Source organism: Serinus canaria, chromosome 20 (genome assembly GCF_022539315.1).
Source record: "Serinus canaria isolate serCan28SL12 chromosome 20, serCan2020, whole genome shotgun sequence".
Lineage (NCBI taxonomy): Eukaryota > Metazoa > Chordata > Aves > Passeriformes > Fringillidae > Serinus > Serinus canaria.
In genome coordinates this window covers 8,016,441-8,037,825 of record NC_066333.1, presented here as the reverse complement: position 1 = coordinate 8,037,825, position 21,385 = coordinate 8,016,441, and the positions used below count along the sequence as shown (strand labels likewise).

Sequence of the window (21,385 nt, the reverse complement as noted above, 5' to 3'; positions counted from 1 at the left end):
TTTGGGAGCAGCACAGGGTGACCCCAGAGCTCTCCACAAGCCTCAGACAAGCAGCAATGCCAAATACACAAATAGGAACTGGACATGAGCAACTGTCAAGCTATTTGGTTTATCAATTTACCTAACTCCAGGAAATGCTGAGCTCTGCCAAAAGCACTGCAGCTGTGTTAGGGATATTCTGTAGCTGAGTTACCAAAGTCCCTGGAAATGTGCCAGGCTTTCCAAAGAATAGGTTTTGGTGTCGATGTCATGGCCACGCAACGGGTGACAGAGCCCATTTCCCACTTGGCTGCACACAAGTTAAATATTTGCTGCCCTTTGTACATTCCTTCTGTTCTGTACGTGTCTTCATTCATGTCCTTGGGCCTACTCAGATATTCCCCAGATACTCCTACATTTACACATTTTACCTCAGGCATTCTTGCCCTGAGGAAAGTACTTCAGAATGCTGCAATTGGCATTGCAAGCAAGAACACATCTTAATCATGGATGTATCAAAAATACCAATCCAAGAGGAAAGAAAATTAACAGCACAGAAGCAGCTTTGTTGATCCTGTGATGGAGAATTTTTGATTCAGATAAAATATTCCACAAGTCAGCAATATTCTTTCTCTGGGGCAAATCAAAGATTTTCATCTGTAAATGCAATTTCTAATCCATAAACCCTCTCCCACCCTTTTTTAAATTCAATATCTGGTCTCATACCAAGTGCTGACACAGAGTCTATCCAGGACAAATTGTGTATTTACAAACCTCTTCTCTGAGAGCTCCTTGCTCCTCAGAAAGTGTGGTTAACTTCCAGGAATCTCTGGTCAGCAGCCTTGGAGCACAGAACAAGCACATACCTGTCAACCATCTCCTTGAAAGTGGCAAGGAAACCCTTTGATTAATTTAGTTATGAGAACTTGCAGTTACTGGTGCTGATTACAGTGAGCTTTTCTCAACAGAGGATTGAGCTGGTTCTCTGGATGCCAAAACCATTTTGCTTTAGAGCCTGCAATTTTTACTTATAAGGAAGTATTTTGCTATTACCTTTTCCTCTCCTGGCAAATCAGTTTCCTCCTCTGCATCTTCACTGCTCTTCTCACTGCGCTCCAAGGCATCCAAAAGCCCAACACATTTTCTTCGGGGTGAGACAAACTCTTGTTCATATTCCACACACAGGCTGGGTGCTCCATCTCCATTTACTGCCATCACAGCAGAACACAGGAGACAAATTCACATTCCACATCCTCTCCTGCATTTTGTTTCATTTAGTGATAGTTCCCCATCTTACAAAGCAACACACAAATATGTGTTGATGAATTGTTGAGGGATTTTCCCAAAACTGAGATCCAGAGTTTTTAAGAGATTTTGGTACAAAACATGATCTATTACTTTTAAACAGAGCAAGTTTTTTTAAAGCCTACAATTCCTATAGTATCAATACCCATAAGACAATTACCAAGGTCCCAAATTACATATTCTCACTAATCAGAATCCATGTTTCAAATATAAGAATTTTGATCTGTAAGTAGGGTTAAATTAGTATCAGCTTGATATTTCTTTAAGACATTACCTTCAAAATGTATTTCCACTACTTTGTGGAATTACTCCAACAGTCAGTTTCTAAGGAAAGTCACTCTTTTGATAAGAATGGGAGTATATCATGATCAATATGACTACAGGGCAGTTTGATGTTACAGCTGATGCAATGCAACTGAAAATCTCTATGAAACAGGAAATGCAGCTTCCTCCCTTCACCTCCAGCCACACATTCCAGTCCATTCTCTGAGATGGATCTGGCAGTCAAGTGTATGGAAGGTAAATAAACTGGTTCAGCAAAGCTCAGCTTCTAACTCTGCAACTGCACAAAAGATAGACTCGAATCAATAAAGGAGCAAAAAGTGCACAGCTGGAAACTGAGAGGGGGAAAAAAGTGGTGGCCAAAGTAATCTCTTTAACAACTGCCTTCAAGGCAATGTCAACCTCACTCATAACTGATTAGGAACCACAGCTTTAAACAAACATCACTGCTCTGTTCCAAACCAGTGAGCAGTCTAGAGTGCTGAAAGAATATCTGACATGAGAAATGCTTTCTTCTTTAGTGTTAGCTACCCACAAAATTTGAAATATGGTTTTGTTGCCATGCCCTTTTTGTTTTCTTAGACTACTGGGTAAGAGTCATCTACACAACAGGATGGAATGAGGACACATGGAAGCCAGTGCTAGGCGGAAAGAGGCTTCCAGGTCTTATTTTCCAAATTATCTGTGAGACTCCACCAAAAAACTCCTCCTCCTCTGTGGGACACTTTTGCCAGCCCCATCTGCCTCTTTTCTCTGCAATTTTCTCTGCAATTTCAACTGTTTTGCCCCATTTTCTAAGGCTTAACTGTGTCCCATCTGACCAGACTTTTACATCAGTCTTTGAGCTCTCCTTGCTTTCTCTCCCAGTTTCCAGCCTCTTGATCCTCCTTGTCCTGGTTCAGTTTAAAAAAGGTGCATCTGTGAGGACCCAAATATTACCTTTCCTTTTCCTCTTCAAACTTGGAACATGGTCATCCAGGTTTTTAGCTTTTTGCACGGAGAGGATCTGCTCAGATGAAGTAGAAGGTGCTGCATTGCTTTCACTCAGGGATCCAGCATGTCCAGGAGGGCACTGAGGCAGGGGTGGGGGCATCTGCAAGCAGTTTACAAAGTGTTACAATAGGCAAAGGCCCCTTTTCCACTCCATCTGTGACCAAAAATCTCAGCAACAATCCAAAGACATCCCCCTTTCCCCAAATAACCTTTGGTAGCAAGACTGTTTCACACTCTGGATTTATGGGCTTTTGAAAAAAAGGATAAAACAGCTCTCAAGTGACACAACTGAAGTGCAGTAAGTGCACTCTAAGTGACTTGGTACCAGAAAAAGGATCATGACCTGCTAAAGAAAATCAGTTCCTAATGGTATGCCTGCAAAAACAGCTCCTTCTGACAAAGCACATTGGCTTGTGTTTTTGATTTACCATGAAACTGTCACTCATAATCAGAAAAGATCATCAAGTCCAGCAGCATCATCCATATGTAACTAATTAGCTTGAACAACTCTTTTAGCCTTGTAGTTGGCTAAAGCATCTTCCAGGAAGTTGTTCAAATCTGTAAATGAAATTTTTAAGTGCTTATTTTAATCTTAACCTCCGTTTTGGAAGCAAAGAATTTTCCATTCTGGCTTCCAGCCCATTTCTTGCTATGACTTTCTCCAGTGAATTAGGAAGACTTTTTACAATATTACTTTTTAAATCAAGGAACTATTACAGACAACATCAGCTTCCTAATGCTAATAGAAAAGCTGTTTTAGTAAAGATGACCCAGTGTTGAACTGCAATAACAATGGATGGTTTGTATTACTCTTTATTACTAGTCAGCTTCAATTTAAATTTTGGGGTATGAGCCTTCCACACACATAACCTCTCCCTGAGATAGAAAGCCTCTGGATGCCAATATCAGTTCCAGGATTTGCATACCAGCCAATAAATACATGTTTATTTAGGGAGAGCTGCAAGAGGAAGTTATTTTTGTAATCTAACTAATGAGTTGCCCAGTACAAGAACAACATCCTGTCCCAGATCACTCATGGAGAAAGATGAGGCCTACCTCCTTCCAGAAAATCTTCCAGTCTTTAGAAGTGACAAGTGACTCTGTGTTGGGCAGGCTTGTGAAGAGCAGAGAGCTGGACTCAGTGATCCTTAAGCATCACTTCCAATTTGAGATCATCTGTGATTCTCTCACATCTCCCACCAAGCTTAGCATTCCCAGTTTCCAAAACTATTCAGGAAAGTTGTTGTTCATTTTATGGGGTTTTTTTTAAGACACTTACAATTTCTTGAGCCACACGGAAGAAGAGGGAGACACTTCTGACCGCGTGCCCAAAGTTGTCATAAACGTTCACGTAGGGTCGGACCCACGAGGGCAGTTTGCCCCTGACATCACAAGTTGTGAACCTGGGCAGGATGGGAAAACCTGAGAATTATTTGCCAGGTTGGACTAAATTAATTAAAAGAACCCTAGATCACTATCTCTCTTAGGCTGCAATGCAAGATGAGGCTGGGGGTGTGTATTCTATTGTCATCTGTTAGAATTAGGGGGGGCAGTTATCTTGTGTTAAAGCCATGTGGGGCAGTTTTCTTTATCTCTTCCACCCATCCTCCCTCCAGGGAGATACCTTCTGCTAATGGGCTATTGAGCCTCACTGCATGACTGATACAATTACATCATCCCACCAGGAGATGCTCCACCCAGGGGGAGGAGCCAAGCATTCCTACCTGGATGGAAGCTGAGATTTGGAACACCACAGCAGCCTTTGCCCACTGGATTCCCAGAGGAAGACCAGGCCCATCTACACCACCACTGCAACTTCAAAGGAAAACTCTATCCTTCTACAGGGTCAGGGCTCCAACCACATCTGTCACTGCAGGAGGGCTGCAGCCACCATTGAATGGGACTGCTGCAACACCCTCAGGGTGCCAGGTTGTATTCTGACTCTGCCAGTGTTGTTTTGTATTATTGCATTTTTATTTTTATTTTCCCAATAAAGAACTGTTTTTTCTACTCCCATATCTTTGCCTGAGAGCCCCTTAATTTCAAAATTATAATAATTTGGAGGGAAGGGGTTTACATTTCCCATTTCAGGGGAGGCTCCTGCCTTCCTTAGCAGACACCTGTCTTTTCAAACCAAGACACTATCCAAAAGGACAAGAGAGGAGTAGCAACACAAATAAAGACATAACAGAGCAGTAAATATAATGGAGTGATGCCTTCACTCAGGAGAAAGGGCTTTGCTGATTCCATGTACTATCAGTAAAAGTCCTGTTGCCTATAATATACATATTATACTAATTAGCATTACATGAATGGATATTCAGGCAGTATAATGTTAATACAGGATATGACTATAAATAGTATTGTTTTAGTAATATAATCTGTCCTCATTTCCATTCTTCTTCTCTCAAAACACTGCAGTGCTGATGACTGCCATCTCAAATGAAAGATGGAGAAAATGCAAGACCATAAATTGTTGTCACATAATTTCCCATGGTATTACAAACATGAATTCCAAAAATTGGTTTATTTTCCATTAAAACCATTAATCTCCTCCTGCAGCTCTGAGACTACATGGATGGGGAGCAGAAGATAACAATCCAGTTAGTTTCCTGAAGTAGTGCAATATTTATGTAACCTGTTATATGAATTAATTTTATTATTATGAACTGTAGCCTTTTCCAAACAGCAACATCAGTACATTTTAATTCAAATTACCTATGCTGGGATATAAAGCTGTTGATGCTATTGATGCCCCAAACCTGGAAGTGCTCAAGGCCAGGTTGGACGGGGCTGGGGGTGGTGGAAGGTGTCTGCCCTTGGCAGGGGGTTGGAATGAGATGAGCTTTAAGGCTCCTTCCAGCCCCAAATGTTCAGGGATTTGGTGAGCCAGGGTTTACCTGTGGTCACACAGGAAGATGGCCCCGTAGTCCTGGCGGTGCCTGATGACCCGGCCGATGGCCTGGTTGACAGCCCGGGATGCCTGCTGACTGTACCACTCACGCCCAGACAGATACTGCAAGAGGTAGGAGGAAGAATCAATGTTATTTACCAGGTAAAATGTATTCTCTCTGCTGTACAGTCATTGTTTTTTTCCTAAAGAAATAAAAAGTGAAGCACAGGTGTTGGTTAATATCAACCAGATGTACTGACAAATCTCAAAGAGCTGAGGAAAACCAAAGACAGGTGGACTCAAAAGTCACACCTGATTTCCAGAGCACAGAAAATTCAAGTAGCAATGTCCAGCTGGACAGGCTATTTCCTATATGGTGCACTCAGTGCCTTGGCAGCACAACAGACTCACCATATTCTTTAAGACTGTAGATCAGACTAAATTGTAACATCATTCATTCTTGTGCCTGAAGCAATACAACACCAAACCCAAACACCCTGACACACACCACCACACTTCCAAAACAATAATTCCCAAAACTGCCAGCACAGGCCATTCTTCCTGCCCACGCTTTCTCTGGATGAAAAACATCCCTCAGAACGAGAGATGGATAACACACATACAAAGATTTTGTAAACTTTAATTACAACCTTTATTGGGGCCTATATTTAAGACTGTGCCAGAACATGGAACCCTCAACACTATTTAAAAAGGTGGCTGGATTTGTGACAAATTCCCAAGCTGTTTGAATTTTTGATATTCATGGTCCCATGAGGCTGAGGGGAGAACAAAACCCAAAACCCACTGGGACAAGAGGGAGAACCAACGACAAGAACATGCAAACAGCCAAGAGTGAGAAGCTGCCCAGTCCTACCTGTCCACCTGCACCACTTCTCCTCATCTCATCCAGGAATTGCATCTTTAAAACAACTCTGGGCTCCATACGAGGGGGAAATGGAAGCCCAGTAATGATGACTCCTCGTCCATTTATGTCTGCAAAGTCCAAGCCTTCACTGGCCTGCAGGGACAGAGTTTTCCATCCTCAATGGAGTTTGCAGTAACATTTCAGAGCAATTCAACAGTTGTTGGCCCTTCTCCTCCATTAAATTAACTCCCTGACCAAGTGTAGTTTATCAATAGTGTCAATTAATCATTTCAACTAGATTTTTTTTCCTTTTATTACCAGGAGTTTAAACTTGGCTTTTTCCTCTGCCAAAGCACAGCTACAAAGCAAAGCCTGTTAACAGCTGTCCTGTTCCTGGATAAGATCAGCTGTATTGAGAACATGTCAACACCTTTGTTTAAACCTTCCACACCCGGGGTTGTTGACAAGACATAACAACATAGCAAACTTTCTCTGACAGTAAAAATTAACAGAATCACTTGAAAGCAATAACAGAAAGCCATCAGCTTCACCAGACTATAGTGCCATGTCCAGCAGCTGTGCTGTTGACATCCCATCAAGTATCTGTCACACATGTCCCCTGTACATGCTCACTGTGCTGGCAAATCACTTTGTGAAATGAATAAAGTTGAACAGACTGGGAAAATAAATCAAGGAAAAAAAAAAGCTGTTTTGTTTTCCAGCTGAATCCATTATCCAAATCTCAGCAACAATACTTGAGAGAGCCACATCTTTTCTTCACTCCAAGAGCCTCTTTGGAGACTGGGACCAAAGTTTCAAAAGAAGTTGTATCTTCTCCTGGTATACAGCAAACAGCAGCAAAAAGGCTCTAAGAGTAATTTCACCAATATTTCCACTGATAAACATAAGTCAATTTACCAGCACTGGAAGATGCAGAGGCCATCAAATGTGTCCACAGAACAGGAAGTTAATAAAGCAAGTGTTTTAAGGCTAAGGATTATTTTTGGTTTGCAGCAGAGTTGTTTTAACTTGTTTCATTACAGTTCTCCAGAACAGCTGTTCTCATCTAAGGGGTTATCTTTTCAGTGAGCAGACAACATGAAATGCAAGTATGATGCTCATCCACTTCAGAGAAATCAAAATGTGTCCCTTCAATAAAAACAGGAGTGAGTCATACAGAAATGTGGCCAAATTTTGAAAAAGCTTCAGAGCACTTGTTTTTTTTCCCTACATATAGTTTCAGTCAAATAATAAAAAATGTATTTAAATCCAAATGAAGGTTTTATCCTATCAATTATATAATCTGATCTCAGATGAAACAAATTCTCAGTTACATTACCTTGCCCCGACACACTGCCAAAAAAGCAGCTCCATTGGACTTAGGACAGGCGACTTTATCATAGTAGGCATCAATAACCTAAAATATAAACAAGTTTAAGAGGAAGAATGGTATTACCCTGTACTAACTAAATTTGACTTGCACACTAAGATCTAAACTGTGATTAATTTGGTTTGGTATAATTGTCTTTAACTAATTGCAAGTGTGAGAAGCTATTTTCTCAGCAAAATCCTTGTATCACTGTGAAATCCAGAACACATCTGGGTAAGCATAAAATAATTCAGGTACTTCTGAGAAGATGGACCATCCTGTGTTTCTGCAGATCGTTAAGTAATATAGACAAAGCAGGAAAGCAATTATTAGATATTAATTATTCCAAGAAGCAAAGAGGATGGCTATAAATAAATAGGATGACACTGTACAACTCTTAAACATCCAAAGCAGGATGATCTGGGAGGAAAAGTCCTGCAGAACATTTGCAAATGCTGACTACTGACATGACAGCTTCCCACCAGCTCGATTACTCAGCACTTGTGTATGTTAGCTGCTTTACATCACCAGATTTAAATGAAAACTGAACTCTGCATGGCCAGACAAGAGAGGAAAGTAAGGATGCACAGGAAAACTACACTTCAAAGTAGCAGTCAGAGTTTTACTTTCACCCTAGGCCAAAAACTGGGGTGTTTCATGCCCAAACAAACCTTAGAGAAGGTCATTAAACATAGAAACAATTTCTGAAAATGATAGAGGTATGTAATGCAAATAATCAACCTCTGAAAAACTTCCTTTGTTCCTGGGTTCCACAAACATCGGCTTCACTTCTTCTATTCTTTTGGCAAAATCATTCTCCTGTTGGAATAGAAGGAGCAGGTCAAAAATGCCAAGTGAGCTCACACCACAAGAACAGAACCGCTCAGAAATGGTCACTACACTTCTCCACCATAGCCTGCTCCTCTCCTGCCAAACACAGGAAGAGATGGAAGCAGAAGCATGCAAGCCCCTGAGAGCACAGCATTGATTCCGTGCAGTTGGTGCACCTCAGACATCAGGCAGATGGGAGAGCTGCAGCACTCACCTCGCAGCCCCACTCCACAGCATGAAACCTCTGCCCCTGCCTTTTCAAGTAGCATTTAAACCGGAACTGTTCTAGCAAATCTCACCAGGGGCATTCAACTCACGAGTACAGAGGTACCAGAGGTTACAGCTGCAATGGTTACAAATTAAAGGAGAAATGCTTAGGTGGGGATTTTTTTCCTCCCCAGTATTGAAACACAGAGACCAATTCTAATTCAGAAGTTTAATAAAGAAAGGTCTGGCAAGCTAAATAAAATGGGACATCAGATGGGATAATATTTTAAGATTCTTTTGGGTTTGGTTTCTACAGCACTGCACTTTAGTATATTGTGATCAAAATAAAAGAGGCCTTACCTGAGATTTTACCTTCCAGATTTTATAATTTACTTACTAACAAAAAATTTTTCATAGAATCCCAGAACATTCTGGGTTGGAAGGGATCTTAATAATAATTTAGTTCCAACCCCCTGCCAAGAGCAGCAACCACTTCCACTAGAAGGTTTTTAATGAACATAGTTAAATGGAATAACTACAAGCTGCCTGATGCAAATAACCAAACCACCTAACAAAGGCAGAGCTATGATCATACTCTCCAATATTCCAGGCTCTTATCCATGACAGGATAGGATGGGAAGAACACCAACAGCCCATGTGGCACAACTCGCACAAGGTTGCCTGCAGGGAGAGAAGACAAGTGTGCAGCTGAGGGCATTTTCATCCTGGAATGGAGAACATGGACTGCAGAGGAAAAACAACAGCGTGGCCTCCTTCCAAAATATTCTCTACTTTCTTGACATGAATGATTGTGTTTTAGAAGTTGTTCCATTTCTTAAAATGATTTGATAATCTTGTCAAGGTGTAAGCTTTAACACAGAAGCCAAACAAGCTTTCATTTCTCCTCCATATCCTTCAAGCGTTTCTAGATTTAACAGATTCTTTTCAATCATGTTAGCCAAGCTACACAGGTGATCTTCTTTTATTCTGTCCTTATGTGTTATGACTTTGTAATTCTATTATATTTATAAAACATTACCAAACAATAAATGCTATCTTCGGGCAGGCTTGACAGTTTAAAATATCACAAAAAATTGCACTGATTTCCTGTGATTCTCAATTGCTCTGCTCATCCTTGGCTGCATCATCTCTGGCTATTGATTTTCTAGTTTGAGCCACTTTCTGACTGTGTTTAGGAACCATATTTTTGATCCAAACACAAACTTCTGACAATAAAAATGAAGTCCGGATTTGGAAATATGAAGCCAGGGACTCAATTTTGTGTGCTATTGCAGCAGCCAGTTGCCTTGAGCAAGCAGAAACACAGAAAACCTGACAGCAGCAAGCTATGCACTGCATTCCTTTACCTTTCTCTTACTGCATCTTCTTTAGCATTGCCCTTTCTAAATTTCCAAAATCCAGGATATGAACCCATTGCTGAAATCCACACACTTCACTTACCAATTGTTTTCCCCAGAGAAGATAAATAATCCTCTGAAAACCTACAAAGAAGAAAAATCAAATAACAACATTGCATTTCCTTTTCTATGTTTTTCATCCACACTGACTTCCTTTGACATTCATCTAAAAAAACATTTCCAGACTCCCAGTTGCTCTCCCTTCTGCGGCAAGCACCAACACCAAGGGCAAGAATTAATAATACCTTGACTACATTTTATTAATGCTATGAAATATTCTTATTAATAGCTCTGAAGATGATCTAAGCTTCAATATTTCAAAATGCACAGGTAGAAATGAGCAGCCATGTGAGTAGCAACACACGTGAGAGTTCTGTCAGGAAGTCTGCCAAGCCTGACTAACATTACCATAAGGTGTGGTGTTGCTGCATAGTTTGGTTACTATGGTTATTACTTAATAAATCACTTCGTCTTTGGCTGAAGAAGTCCTGCTCTCCAGTGAGCCATATTTATGTTCTTCCACACCTGACTGAAAACTCCCCTGTTCTCTCATGCTTTTTTTTGCTATGTTCCTTTTTTTAGCGTCCTGTAGTTTTGTGCACTGTTTTCCCAGAAAATTTATATATGCAGGTAAAAAAAGCTAACATATATACTTTTATAAGACATACAAAAGCCAGTTATCAACACAGAGATGTTGTCAAAACAGAGTGAACACAGTGAATCCCTTTCCTTCAAAAAATCCCCATGTTCTAAAGCCCTGGAGGGGTGGAATCCCCAACGCTCCTTCTTTAAAAGACAGCATCTTCAACAGAAATACACTAAAAATAAGAAATGCAGTCTGAGCGTTTTCCAGATTATGACTTCTCTGTAAAAATCCATTACAATTGCTGAGTCCCTTTCCAGTTCTATGGAACATTTGGCCTTTGCTGGCAGCAGAAGCACTGCCAACTCTGAACAACAGATAGAAAGAGAGAAAGTGATGGAAGACCAGATGAGCAAGAAAAATGATGATGAAAAGCTTGACAAATATTTGGACATGTTTTCCTTAAGAAGGCAACCCAGAAGTGAAAGAGAGGCTGGGCATGGTGACAAGCTTTAAATATAAAAATAGGTATTGCAAAGGCCAGTCATGTTTCAAGTCAATTAAGCCTTCAGCAAAAAAATTTGGATAGGGTTCAGTGCAGCTCCTGGGGGATGTTTGTGGGTGCAGTTCCCAGCTAAGGCTGGTAAGAGCCATCAAGGACTCTCAGTGCCTTGGTACCTGATCCCTTCCAGACCTTCAGTTGGAGTGGTTAAAGGGTGTTGTTATTCAGCAGTTACCCAAGAAAACCACTAGAGATCCCTTACTTAGCTGGCATACTCCTGTTAACAGGACCCAACGCTGGAACCCAAAACTCCAAAGCAGGATTCCACATGGAAATTCATTACCTTCTTTCATAGGTGGAAGTAAGAACAGCTCCATCAGGTCCCTTTGGAATGATCCCAACCCAGAGCTGGTGTTTATCAATTACATGAGGATTCTCCAGGCAAACAGGAAAAGGGCTGGAGAAAAAAGAAGAGGAAGATCCCAGTCATACCCATTATATGATTCCCTACCAGTTCAAGAACCATAGAACCATAAAGTGGTTTGGTGGAAGAAACCTTAAAGCTCATCTCCTTCCACCCCCTGCCATGGGCAGGGACACCTTCCATTATCCCAGGCTGCTCCAAGCCCCATCCAGCTTGGCCTTGGACACTTCCAGGGATGGGGCAGCCACAGCTTCTCTGGGCAAACAGAGGACTTTAAAATCCTGAGATAAAACCTAAATCCACAAGAGCAGATTGTGCATCTTTGAGGAATGGCAGCGTTCCCACATGCAGGTACTCACATCTGCATTTCCATTGTAAATGATGAGAGGGGGGAGAGTGTCCCACTGGTGAGGATGATTGTCCTGACTCCCTGTCGAACGAGCTCGTGCATGCTGTACCCAGGGCTGAAACACCAATAGCTCAAAGTCTTGCCTGCATTAAATAAAGAGAAAACACTAAGAAATCAGTCAATGTGGAAAAACTAGACTATGACCAGCACAGGGCACATTGCACCTGAACTTCTAAGAGTAAACCAGACAGCATCCAAAGTTAAAATTCCAGATGTGTGGTATGTCCTGCTTTGGTTCTTCCCAGATTTAATGACTTTTTATGAAAACATCACTGCTTCTTCATAATCTAATAGGAAAGTATGTTCAACCTTGCACTGGCTTGAATAAAGAACCCCTTCTCTATGAGGAATTTCCTAGGAAATTATATAGGCTATAAATCTTTCACCTAAACTTCCCACTTTCCCCAGAGTCAACTCCCAAACGTTTCAATTTCTGCTCAAATCTTTTGTGGGATGTGGTGGCATATAAATATATATATATACACACACACGTACACATATATGTATTTTAGTGTGTGACTCTGAAAATACGTAAGTTATCAACAGAAAGGATATTAAGAAAAATAAATAAATCACATCAGTAATTTCTTTCATTGCTCAGCTCAAACTTGCTGAAAACTGCATCAGCTTGTCAGAGACACAGGCACAAGGGAATGAAATGGAATGAAAACAATATCCATGTCAAGAACAAGAGCAGCCAAATAAAACATCAGCTTTTGTTTCGGTTTCTGCTTTTCATGACTAGTTTCAGTAACAAAAATAAATACCTCTCACCCAAGTATCATGTGCATTTATTTAAATTTTACACAAGCCAATCAAAGCCTTCATTTCCAAAAGAAAAAGCTGGTGTTTTCAGGAAATCCCCATTAAGACTTGCCCAGTGAGTCACTTACTGCTTAGAATTACAAGTGAACATTTAGCTAAAAGTTTTACCCTTCCATCTCATTTGGACAGACACATCCAGACAATGCCCAAATTCTAGAAGATTCACATTCCAAAATTCAACAAATTCCCTATCTTTCTGACTCATACTAACAATTGGTGCAAATTGGACAAGCCAGTGAGTATCTACAGATAAGAACAAACTCACTCAGCCAGGAAGCCAAGAAATCCCAGTCCAAAACCAAACTGGGCTGATATGGGATGGCCTGGAAAAAGAAATCAGGCCCTCATGTCTGCTCCTCCAGTGCTCAGCTGGAAACACATTTCTGTAACCCAGCATGACAACTGCCAGGCACCAGTTCCCAGTTCCTGGACAAGTTGGGACTGCTGTACATTTTTAGCCTGGTGTGCTGCAATTGTGTCTTAAAGCTTAACAACAATAAATCCATTTTCAAGGTCCCATTTACCAGCAGGAAGTGTTGGGCATTAAACAAAGCTGGTCTCTTTTTCCATTCCTGGTACAAGGACAGCTAATACAAGGAAAAATGGCTTGCTAATAGTCTACAACATGATGATTTAGACCATGAATAGGAGCATTTTAACTTAATGTTAAACTGTAACAGTCCAATATTGTTGACATAAACAGCATCTGTTCCCAGATGACTCATCAGCTACCCCATGCTATGCCCCTTGTCCTCACCAACTACTTTGTAGAGAATGATGTTTGAGTGGATAATTTCCACAGAATCCCTGGAAAACAGCTGTTCTTAAATGCTTGAATTATTCCTATACCATTTGCTGTATCACTAAAGGAAACCAAGGACTCCATCAAACATGTCTGGCCTCTGCTAGGCTTACATAAAGCACAAGTGTCAGCATACTCAGGTGTGTTACACGGGTACTTCCAAATACTGTTCTTATTTAAAAAACAAATATATCAGAATCCATCTAGTCAATCACAGAATTCTCTCACTTCTTTGTATTTCTGTGTATAAATCCTCCAAACTGTGCAATTAACCTAAAAATGTTTGTATTAGCCTCTTCCTGCACCCATCTTTAACCAAATCTACTCAGAATTATTCCTGCATCTTAAAACTCGGATTGAGGCATATCTCAGGAAAACAGCATTTAGAGATTACCAAACAGCACTAACTTAATGGAAACATTTAAGGGGCTATTATGTGCAAACCCAGTAATTCTTGGAAATTCATTCTTTGAAAACTGTTACTTTTGCCCTTAAAAGAAGGACTTCCATGAAACAGATAATTACACATGAATGAGCACTTAACTGAGTAATTAAGAAGATATGAGACAAAGTATTTACAAAAGTCCCTGAAGAGTGTTCTGTCAGGAAGGCTTAGGTAAAGAGATCTGCATCTGTCTTCTCTAACTGAAAATGTTTTGCTTTCAACTTAATTAATAAAAAATAAATTAAAATATCAGAAAGAATGAATGTTACAGTCCAACAAAGCCAAGCTTGGTGCTGCCTTATAGGAGCATTAGGATAAGCCTTTGATTCAGAGGCCAAGTTTTTTTTCTTCTAAATATATGGTTCTGAAGAACAGTTCTATTGAGGTAATTCCAGATACTGGGACCTGCAGAGCATAAGGAACAAAACAGGTGGGAGGAGATTTATAAGGGGAGGGAGAAATCCCAGAACTGGAAAGTATGTCTGAAGCTGAAACTATCAAGAACTGACAACACGCCCTGAAAGTTGCTCAAAGTAGGAAGTTTCACAAAGCAGGTGATCCCACAAAAGGTAAACATGCCCCAGGGCAAGGCATTTTCTGCCTAAGAATTCACATGATCTGGACAAGATCTCTGGTACATCACATGAAACTTCCTTCAGAGCAACAAAAATGAGCCAACAACTGTAACACCTGTACAATATAAATAATCTCAACAGAGAATGGAATAGAATTTATTCTTATACCACCTCTGACAAACATTTTTGCCATCATAACTGTACCTGAACCCCCTTTTTGCCAAAGGCAGTTACAGCTTAGTCAACACCAATTTTGTGTTTAACTCAACACAGTTGTACAGAGAAATCCAGCTGGTATGAATAGAACAGAACCTGTCATGAACCTCAGTATCAACCTGAGGGTTGGAGGAGAGTTCCCCATTCTTGGCTGCTCTGAAGATTTTCTCTACACCAATACAACAATTCCATGATGGAGATGATCTACTTTCACCATAATCACTGCCCTAAAAGAACTCCAGCAGTCACAAAACACCAATGGTACAAGAAATTCTTATATTGAGATGGCATGTGCCACCTCCCCTTCAGAAACATCTATAAAAGTGAAAAGCTTGTCTCCAACTCATTGTATCCACAAGGGAGCTGCAGTTGTTTTCTTCTATTTGAATCAGAAAGGAGCAGTTGAGGAGTTTTCAATACAGCTTTTGCATGAACCTCCCCAAGAACAGTCCTGTACCTTGTCTTTTGGAAGATGATGATGAGTTCCAGAGATCTGTCCTTTGTTTCTTTTTCTGATAACCATTATCCACATGAATATGGACCTGAAGGAAAGTAACAAACATTTCTAGCAATGGCTGCAGAAACGAACTTGAACTTCATCCCTCAAAAAAACCTGGCCTACATCAAGAGTAATTAATGCAAGAAGTGCCACTTTCAGTGTTACTAAGGTTATATCATTTCCTGTCTCTTTTCTATTTTGCTTCCAATATTTCATAAGTAGGAGCAAAAAAGTGCATCACCATCCAACCAGTCATTTTTGAGTCAGATGATGGGAGCAGCTTTTCATGAGCTGACCCAAGCAGAGACCAAGAACTCAATTATTTGGTTTTCCACCAGCATAAACCACACAGATTAAATGTAGAACACTATCATGGTGGAAAGATTTGCTTCATTTGGCAACAAAAATAGTATAAAGTCTAAATGTGACAACTAGAAAAAGATCTGTTCCTAAAATTTATCATAACAACACATCCCATTAATCCCAAACTTTAAACAAATTAAAACAAGTTAGGGAGGAGGTTCAATGGTTCTGCTGCATTTGCTTAGCACTGGGCTAAACTAAAAATACATAACTGGAAGAACACCTTCATTCTTGTTTAATATCCAGTTTCAAAACTTTCTGAAATTTCCATTTGCTGCACTTTCAAAATTTAATTTACAAATTGATTTTTAAATTGTGGTTTTCTTCAGAATCTAAATTAAATACCATTCCTTTGGTGGTTTTTTTTTGGTTGTGTTCTCTTTTTTCCTCTCTGTAATCAACATCATGTGCTGTATTACCCACATCATTCCAAGTCTGAGATACAAGGCACAGGCATGAAATGCTGTGAGGAAAAACACAGCACACAAAAGCTCCCATACCTTGTAATATTTAGATATTGCCTGACGTGGCAGGAACCCTGCTGTGACTCCTTCTGGGGGATCCATGCTGAACACTGTCTGCAAAATGGAGTGAAAGAGAATCACAGAATTATTTAGGTTGGAAATAACCTCCAAGATGGTTGAGTCCAAGCTGTGACTGATCCCCACCTTGTCACCCAGCCCAGAGCACTGAGTGCCACATCCAGGCGTTCCACAAGCACCTCCAGGGATGGGAACTCCACCACCCCCCTGGGCAGGCCCTTCCAATGCCTGACAACCCTTTTCATGAATAAATTCTTCCTTATGTCCAACCTGAACCTCCTCTGGCACTGCACGAGGTCATTTCTTCTCATCCTGTCCCTGGTTCCCTGGGAGCAGAGCCTGATCCCTGCCTGGCTGCTCTCTCCTGTCAGGGAGTTGTGAGGGTGGGAAGGTCCCCCCTGAGCCTCCTGTTCTCCAGGCTGAGCACCCCCAACTCCCTCAGCGGCTCCTGGTGCTCCAGACCCTTCCCCAGCTCTGTTCCCTTCCCTGGACATGCTCCAGCCCCTCAATGTCCTTCCTGCCATGAGGGGCTCAGAACTGGACACAGGACTCGAGGTGAAGCCTCACCATTGCCCAGCCCAGAGGGACAATGACCTCCCTGGTCCTGCTGGCCACGTTATTTTTGATCCATACATACACATACATCCTTTTGGTAAAATCCCTGATGTGTCTTTGCACTGAGAAGTGTCTCCACAAACATTACTGCTGCAATAACCTTACATTTATTTCCTTACTCTTGTTATCAAATGAGACAGAGAACCTTGAATAAATGTGGTTCTTCCAGGCAACTCCTGCTCCCCACATGGTGCTCTCAGTGTTCCAAAAACTGCAAGTCAGTATCTAAATATACTCAAACTATAAAAATGACAATGTTATTATTCACACTGTTGATGACTGACTGTGGATAAAAAACCTCTCTTAGGAGATCAGTCACAAGCAAGCATAGAAGAGCTTTTTGAGTTCCTTCAGTTTAAAATTTCATCTGTGGTCCCTCTGCTAATAACACCCTGCTTAGAAAAATAATCAAGTTGTAATCATATCTAATTGTCCATATATTAAATTAAAAGCTTCTCTCAGAGTTATGCTTTTCCCCCCTTTCCTGCATGTGATGTCTCATGACTACAGATGATGCTCTTTCAAACATAAGGCATCCCAGTGCAATTTCAGTGAAAACAGCTGTGGTTCTCAAATATTTACAACTCTGTTAATTTTTCTAAACAAAATTTCTCCAGACATTTATAGGAATTACCCAAGCTCATAAGAGTATCAGCTAGTTACAAGATGTTCCCCAGCAATTAAAAAAAAAGCACAATTCCTGGAACTATTTATTTCTGAAAAATAGCCAAATATATGGTGCACAAAAGGCATTTTGGTAAGTGTTCTTTGAAAAGGAAGAAAAAAGTTACTATTAATTAAAACAAGCTGGTGAAAAATTAACATTCAAGGCTCTGCAAGAAGCAAACACTGTTTACCCAACAAAAACTCTGACATGTCCCGCTCATCTCAAGATGGCAAACTGTCCACTAGCAGATCCTTTGCAGGCACTGTCCCTGTGCTCAGCAGCAGAAAAGGGATCTGAGCTTTCTCCTCCAAAGTCAAATCTCCTTTTTTATCTATCCACTGCCCAAAAGAGCACACACAGACAATTATTCCCAGTTTTGGACAACAGTCCCCTGGGATCAGGGGACCTGGTTTCTACTTTTGAATTTTCTCATCTCTCAGCTTTGAAACCCATTTAAATGAGGCTCACCTGGCCTTCCCTCAGAACAGCAACCTCTGCCAGTAAAACCATTTGGTACCAGTGTACATAAATCACTACTACTGTACTGGAACACACAGGAAGGTTTTGTTTAACCACTGCTAGAAAATGGAATCCTGTGTATGCCACTGTGAATGCACCCCCGCAAACACCCATGCCTTCAGAGTTCAGTGCTGCAAACCTGCCAGGACCATTCAAAACACACCCAGGTGACTTGTCTTTATCATACAGCTCTGCAAGGTTTGAATAAAGTTTTCATTTTCAGTTTTAAATAGGGTGTTAATCTCTGGTGCCTTTTTGCACACATATATCAGACAGACCACTGTCTAATATAGAGGCTCACTGCATCTCTGAAATTTATGGGGCTTGGAATTTTCATAATCAAAGTTTTGGAAGTGTACAACAGGGAGATGACAGCATTATGTGGATAACCACAAGTGTCACATTCAGTTCCTAAGGAACTGAAGACTTTTGTTTTAGACATCTCATAAGTTAATAATTAAATTTAAAAAAAACCTATTAATTATCTTTTGTTGGCTTTTTTTCCTTAGCCTCTCTTGTTATTTCATGAGATGATCTCATATTCCCAAACACTGCTGCAAACAAGTTCAATGACCCAGCTCCACCTGGTGGATGCTAAGCCCAGGCAAAATTTAAATCCAGCATCTCCAAAAAAGGAGACCAGAACTACAAAAGAACAACCTGGGCAAAAATCAGATTAATCCTTCCCATCAGGCAGCAGCTTTCTTCTCAAAAACTGCAAACTTACACCATTGCACAATTGTACATCCCAACTAGAATAAAATTGATCAAATATCTGTCCACATCTTTTAAACCAACTCTTCTGTCCTTCAGATGTGTATAGAAGCAGCATCAAATATTTACCTGGATAATATCTGAGACCTTATGCAATCCAGATGTATTGACAAATATCCCAGTACCTGGAGAAAGCAACACAAGATTACTCTTAAAACACAAATATACATCCCCTTGTGTATAGCCACACCTTGTCTGAGCAGCTCAACACTCTGAATATGACTTCAAAATATTCTCAGAAACAAATACTTTATTTCAAGTTTTTCATTCTTATTCTAGACGTAAAGAGAAATATAAAAATGGCATTCCACGTCTGACACACTGGGAAGCTGTCATCCCAGAAAATTAAATACACTTCTTAAAGATCCTCTCCATCTTAAAAATGGGAAAGGAGCTAATTAAAGCAGCAATTAAAGGGGCAGTTAACATATGAAATACACTGATGGTAGGGATTTTGCAGCAGAAATGATCAACAGCTGCACTTGTCAGGCCTAAAAGGAGAAAGGTGCTGGACAAAGAGAAAAGGAAGGGAGGATGTGTCATCCAAGGATGTCCTTTCAGAACTGACAGTCTGTATTCTACTCCCTTCAATGTTTTTTCTGAAGAGTCTGCTGGTAAGAGGTAAATCATTCTCTTAACACGTGCAGAAGTTGAAAAATTTTCTTTACAGAAGAGCAATTTAAGGACAAACATTAGACAGACATTAGAACAAAAGCTTGTTAAATCAAGGAAAAAAAAGCTCATATTATAAGATTCTCCACCTTCCTGTTTTTTAACTCCAGGACCAAGGAAGAACTCAAGACACGAAAAGTACCATCAGCAAAATGTCAGTAAGCTTCACATCACAATCCATGTGGTTTTGGAGAAAAATAGTGTCTGTGCAAAAATCCTCTGTGCATGGATGGAACCATACTTAGGTACATACTGTTGTGACACAAGGTGGTTCTCAGCATCAGTTCAATTACATCAACAGACAGAAAATATGTTTCCCAGCAGAGGACCCTGAATGTCTTAATGAAAAGACAGAAGTCAGATTTTAGCTTACAGAGGTTTTATCATTTGATTGTCTCCCCAACACAAATTTCCAGTTTCTTACACTAAATAGGAAAGTCTGAGTAAAAAAGTTTAAAAGTTCATGCACTTACGGCCTGAAAGAAACTGTAAAATCTGCTCCAGTGACTCCAAGAGGGAGGATTTGGTCTGCAGTGTTATTTGGGCTTCTGCAAACAGATCAAAGATGTAGCTGCAATTTACAAAGAAAAAGCAGAATTGGGAAACATTGTAAAGAACCAAACAGGCACAAATAATGTTACTCTTTCAGAAGAATAATTTCACCATCATGTAGCAAAACATGTTTCTGTCTCCATGAGAATGAAAAATTTCCAAGAATAAAATTAAGTACTTGCTTATAAAGACAGTGCACAATACTGCCATGGCAGAAAGCACACAGACCATGTAATTCCCTTTTTCAATCATTCCTCCCCAACATACAATCCATTACTAATTTAGAAGCAGACTGGCAGGCAATTTCCATTTTTTTTTTTTTACCATGTACAACAGGCACCAGTTTAGAAATGGACTTCCAGAGCTCAGAGGTACCTCAGACACTGGTACCTCTGCTTAAATCATGACACAAAAGTGAAAGAAGCACAGCTCAAGAAACTCAAGCAGAGGATTTTGCACTCTTGAAACACTAAAAAAGGGAGTTACTCCAGAAATAATGATTACTACAGATAGGGGATTTCAGGAAAACAAAAACCTTGAATACTATTCCCAGAAACTAGAATAGAGCTATAACCCCAACAGCTGCCCCAGCTCCAGTTTGCTGTTCTTTTTAACATTTAATTACATGATTGAATAGAAATTTACCTTCCCTCTTTGGTGACTCCGTTACCATTTGCTGGCAGCTCCACTGCATCAATAGCACTTTCAAGCTGAAGAAGAATTTCTTTAGGGAAATTTAGAGGAAAAAGTTAGGGTGCACGGAAAGTCATGTCTGGGACACAATCTATGTCACTTGTTCAAATGTACTTTATTACAAAGGCTGTTACAAAAGACAGAAGCCCAGCTGTTCTCTCAACTCTGTAAACAAACCAAAATGATCAAAACCAATTTCCTGGATACCACCTTGAAATATTCATATTTCAACTCTAAGAACTTCCATGACCTCAATTCCTAATGAAGCTGAGGCCAGCAGCTAAATGTTAAACTCTTCACAGACAGGGAAAGTTGTTCTTGGAAAGCCTTTGTATACAGGAGATATCTCAAGCTCTTGATGTTAACTTCAGGTTCTGACAGCAGAATGATGCAACTGATGCAATTCCAGCAGACTGACAAGATTAGACAACATGGGAACTTCTAACAACGAAGGAAAAGACACATTCATCTGCCAAATCTCTCTTCTTGGGAAAAAACTAACTAAACATTCCAAAAAGTTCTTGGGAAAAAAGCCAGATAACTTATAACTGAGACATTCATTGGTG

The 21,385-nt window shown here is 40.3% G+C and overlaps 1 protein-coding gene across 3 annotated transcripts in view; it reads right to left on the bottom strand.

The window, feature by feature from the left end:
* RTEL1 (regulator of telomere elongation helicase 1) overlaps positions 1-21,385 on the bottom strand; it is a 45,065-nt gene that overhangs the window by 15,366 nt on the left and 8,314 nt on the right. For all 3 annotated transcript variants that reach the window (XM_030232780.2, XM_009093064.4, XM_030232781.2), the window contains exons 12-27: positions 20,772-20,850; positions 20,048-20,145; positions 18,972-19,027; positions 16,286-16,363; positions 15,381-15,465; positions 12,011-12,143; positions 11,571-11,684; positions 10,186-10,226; positions 9,320-9,405; positions 8,428-8,505; positions 7,657-7,734; positions 6,327-6,470; positions 5,460-5,575; positions 3,839-3,962; positions 2,506-2,659; positions 1,033-1,187 (exon numbers count right to left, since the gene is read on the bottom strand). In XM_030232780.2, the coding sequence (XP_030088640.1) occupies positions 1,033-1,187; positions 2,506-2,659; positions 3,839-3,962; positions 5,460-5,575; positions 6,327-6,470; positions 7,657-7,734; positions 8,428-8,505; positions 9,320-9,405; positions 10,186-10,226; positions 11,571-11,684; positions 12,011-12,143; positions 15,381-15,465; positions 16,286-16,363; positions 18,972-19,027; positions 20,048-20,145; positions 20,772-20,850 (1,619 nt within the window). The remainder of the gene's footprint in view (positions 1-1,032; positions 1,188-2,505; positions 2,660-3,838; positions 3,963-5,459; positions 5,576-6,326; positions 6,471-7,656; positions 7,735-8,427; positions 8,506-9,319; positions 9,406-10,185; positions 10,227-11,570; positions 11,685-12,010; positions 12,144-15,380; positions 15,466-16,285; positions 16,364-18,971; positions 19,028-20,047; positions 20,146-20,771; positions 20,851-21,385) is intronic.